Source organism: Rhinopithecus roxellana, chromosome 17, assembly GCF_007565055.1.
Source record: "Rhinopithecus roxellana isolate Shanxi Qingling chromosome 17, ASM756505v1, whole genome shotgun sequence".
In the NCBI taxonomy this organism is placed as follows: domain Eukaryota; kingdom Metazoa; phylum Chordata; class Mammalia; order Primates; family Cercopithecidae; genus Rhinopithecus; species Rhinopithecus roxellana.
In genome coordinates, this window is record NC_044565.1 from 5,788,734 (window position 1) to 5,792,441 (window position 3,708).

At 66.3% G+C, this 3,708-nt stretch overlaps 1 protein-coding gene across 2 annotated transcripts; it reads left to right on the top strand.

Annotated features, from left to right (window-relative positions):
- Positions 1–1,040: 1,040 nt before the first annotated feature.
- Positions 1,041–3,477, top strand: LY6H (lymphocyte antigen 6 family member H). Of its 2 annotated transcripts, XM_010385483.2 has the most exons (4): positions 1,041–1,186; positions 1,678–1,805; positions 2,471–2,590; positions 2,907–3,477. In XM_010385483.2, coding segments are annotated over exons 1-4 (486 nt in total). In that variant the 5' UTR covers positions 1,041–1,184; the 3' UTR covers positions 3,143–3,477. The 2 variants fall into 2 exon arrangements, with proteins under 2 accessions (XP_010383785.1, XP_030777274.1); XM_030921414.1 differs by lacking the exon at positions 1,041–1,186 and having other exon boundaries at positions 1,574–1,805.
- The last annotated feature ends 231 nt before the right edge of the window (positions 3,478–3,708 follow it).

Below are 3,708 nucleotides of genomic sequence, written 5' to 3' on the forward strand. Positions count from 1 at the left end.
TCTCCTCATCTGTGAGATGTAAACGATACTATCTGCACATCAGGGCTGTGGTGAGACTGTAACGAGATAATAAATACGAAGTGTCTCGAACAGGTGGAATCCATAGTACATGCTCAATAAATGTTAGCTCTGACTGTCACATCCTGCAAAGATATGCTGCAGTAGGGATCACCATTTATCGAAGGTGAGAGTCAGGAGGGCAGAAACTAGGTCTCTCTCTTCATGCCCTTTCCCAGGGCCCAAGGCAGGGCTAGGCCAGCAGGGAGCACGCAGTAAATATTTTCAGGTCAAATGAAAGGGAGCAGGACCAAAGATCCGGGCTTCCCCAGTGCCCTGGGAAGGCGGATTTCAGGCACAGGGACACGTGCAAAAGCACAGCTTTTCGGGAGCTGGAGGGCAGGGTGGGAAGGCCAAGGAAGCCGAGAAACAGGTCCAAGGCTCGGATCCTCTGGCCAGGATTTATGCCTCCGAGTGTGGGAGTGTTTGGCGACAGAAGCCCCTGGGGCTGCAGCTTCTGGTGGGGGTCTTCATGGATGCTCAGGGGAGGAGAACGGCCCGGAGCCACTGGAAAACGGGGAAACGGGGATGAGGTTGGGGAGGTGGGGAAGAGTGGGGAGCAGTGGAGAGGGGCAGGGAGGAGGGGGAGGGCGGGGCCTCAGGGCGGGAGTCTGACCCCAGGGGTCTGCGAACCGGGACCTGCGCGAGGCGCCGCGCCGGGTACCTCCCCCTCTCTGCGTCTTTGTGCATTTTGCTTCCTTTCGCAGTAAACGTTCTTCCGAGAAATTCCAAGGGGATCTCAGCCAAGCAGAGGGGGAAGGGATCCTGCCCACGCCTGGGTAGGGGGCCGCGGAGGCGGGGGAGAGGCAGGGGGCGCCGCGAGGGAGGGAGCGGGAACCGGAGGGAGCGAGCGCGCGCGAGCAAGGGGGCGCGGAGGGCCCGGGCCAGCTACCTGCGTGGGGGCCGCGAGCCCCGGGCGCCCCCCGCCCCGCGCGTCTCCCAGCCGCCCCCGCCCCCCGCGCGGCCCCCGCCCCGGCTCCGCCCCGCCCCTCGCGCGGGGTCCGCGTCTGCGGCTGCGTTCCCCGAAAGACGAGGCTGCGCCCGGATTCCGGTCCGCAGGGAGACCGAAGGGCACAGCTCCCCGCGCCGCGCACGCCGCCCGAGCCCGGAGTGCGGACACCCCCGGGATGTGAGTGCGCCCCCCGACCCCGAGGCCCGCGCTCCACGCCCCATCCGCGGTGAGCGCTGAGGCGCGCGCGGAAGGCCAGGGGAGGGGACTCGGCCCGGGGTTCCCGGCCCCCCAGCCCAGGGGTGGGGGTGGGGACCTGGCACTCGCCCCTCCCCCCAGTGGCAGGTCCCACCCGTTCCCGCCCCTGCCGTTCATTCCTGCCCGGACGCACCTGCAGCTCCCCGGGGAGAAGAGGACGCCCCCCCCCCCCCGCGCTCCCCCACGCAGGTGCCGGCGCGGGGCGGGGGCGTCTCCAGCTGTCACCTCGCCCCAGAGGCCAGACCTCTCCCGGCGGGGATGCTGTGACGGCGGACACTCTGGGAAGGGGCTGGGGGTGGGGCTCTGCGAGCTCCGAGCGGACCCCGGCCTTGGATTCCGGGAAGAAGGTTGCATCCAGAGGCTGGGAAAGGGGAGGGTCCTTGGGTCTCCTGACCGATGCTTCTCCCCTTCAGGTTTGCGCCCCAAAGGACCCGTGCCCCAAGCCCCCGCGCCGCCCCTAGGCCCGCCCGGAGCATGCTGCCTGCAGCCATGAAGGGCCTCGGTCTGGCGCTGCTGGCCGTCCTGCTGTGCTCCGCGCCGGGTGAGTAGGGGGCCCGCGGGCTGGGTCAGGTGCGTGGGAGAGCCCGAGGCGCCGCGGGGGAGCCGGGTGTGGGGCCGTCACCCTGTGACGGTTCCCACCGCACTTCCCATAGAGCCCACGCCCCCTCCGGGACCCCAGCGACCCCAGCCGGCCCTTGGCCCCTCTGTCCTGGCACTGGGCTCTCTCCAGTGCTCTTCCTCCAGGGCCTGGAACTGGTGGGCGGCTGGCCCCGCACGGAAGCCCCTGGTCATCCGTCACCTCTGAGAGCCTCCCGGACCTCCTTTCAAATCCAGTTTGGTCCTTCACAGCTTGGAACCCACAGAACTCCTGGGGGATATGTGAAGCGGGGTGGGAGTGTGAGGGTGGCACTGTCGGTGTGGGGTCTGTATAGCCTGCGTGTGTGTGTGGGGGTGTGTGGGTGTGTGTGCACGCACGTGCATGAGGGCTAGGGAGGGGCCTTAGGGGCTCCCTTCAAACTGCCAGGATGGGGCACAGTTGTTCCAGGGCCTCTGCTCCCCCTCCAGGGGTCATGAGGGCCTGCTCATTCCTGTGGGGTAGGGCTCTCCCAGGAGTGCCTGCAGCAGGGGGATGGGTGAGGGACGCAGGGGGTTGCCTGGGTTTGGGCCCAGTGCCTCTGGTCACCCTCCTCCCCATGCCCTGCCCAGCTCATGGCCTGTGGTGCCAGGACTGCACCCTGACCACCAACTCCAGCCATTGCACCCCAAAGCAGTGCCAGCCGTCCGACACGGTGTGTGCCAGTGTCCGAATCACGGATCCCAGCAGCAGTAAGTTGGGACTTAGGGTAGTGGGGAATGTGCTGAAAGCCAGGCTCTTGGGAGAGTCAGAGGTGTCCTCTGAGCCCTTTTGGCTTGGGACAAGAGCGAGAGAGTGGGGCTACAGGCAGGATACTGCCCTGCTGTCCCTCCCTGGCTCCTTGGTGACCTTTTCCATCTAGTTGGGGCCAGCGTGGGAGGGTGGAGGGACTCGGCTCTGCCTATCTGGGGCTCCGAGCTGATCCGAGGGGCCTGGGCTGGGTCCTTGGGACGAGGCAGAGAGGGCCCAGGAGGAGCCCCCGTCGCAGGCCGTGCTTTCTCTTCCCAGGCAGGAAGGATCACTCGGTGAACAAGATGTGTGCCTCCTCCTGCGACTTCGTTAAGCGACACTTTTTCTCAGACTATCTGATGGGGTTTATTAACTCTGGGATCTTAAAAGTCGACGTGGACTGCTGCGAGAAGGATTTGTGCAATGGGGTGGCCGGGACAGGGCACAGCCCCTGGGCCCTGACCGGGGGGCTCCTGCTCAGCCTGGGGCCCGCCCTCCTCTGGGCTGGGCCCTGAGGTCTCCTCCTTCCCACGGGGCTTCTGAGCTTGCTCCCCTGAGCCTGTGGCTGCCCCCTCCCCAGCCTGGCATGGCTGGGGCTGGGGGCAGCCTTGGCCCAGCTCCGTGGCTGTGGCCTGTGGCTCTCACTCTTCCCCCAACATGAAGCCTCCCTGTCTCTCCGCCAGCTCTGAGTCCCGGGCAGCTGGACATCTCCAGGAAACCAGGCCATCTGGGCAGGAGGCCTGGGGATGAGGGTGGGGGGGACCCCCAGGTCCCAGAGGGGAAGTGAAGCAACAGCCCAGCTGGAAGGGCGTCTTCTACAGAGAAATAAAGTCACTTTTGAGTCCTGAGACCCGGGTCTGAGCCTGGGTGTCGGGGGCGGGAAAGGGGTCCTGGCAGAGAGCTGGGAATGAGGCGCTGAGGGATCTGCGGGGCTGAGGACAGGGCGGGCGCTCAGCCACGCTCTCGGACTCTAGGGCTCAGGGAACTGGGGTGCTGGGTGCTTGTGCTGGGGCTGCTTGGTCCTGGTGAGGTTTAGGAGCCCTTGGGGTGATGGGGTGAGAGCTGAGATGAGCAAGATCAC

Excerpts from the sequence above, each read along its gene's own strand:
- LY6H (XM_030921414.1), top strand. The coding sequence starts at position 1,661 with ATGCTTCTCCCCTTCAGGTTTGCGCCCCAAAGGACCCGTGCCCCAAGC. Across the intron at positions 1,806-2,470 it reads CCTGCTGTGCTCCGCGCCGG|CTCATGGCCTGTGGTGCCAG; the intron begins GTGAGTAGGGGG and ends TGCCCTGCCCAG. Across the intron at positions 2,591-2,906 it reads AATCACGGATCCCAGCAGCA|GCAGGAAGGATCACTCGGTG; the intron begins GTAAGTTGGGAC and ends TTCTCTTCCCAG.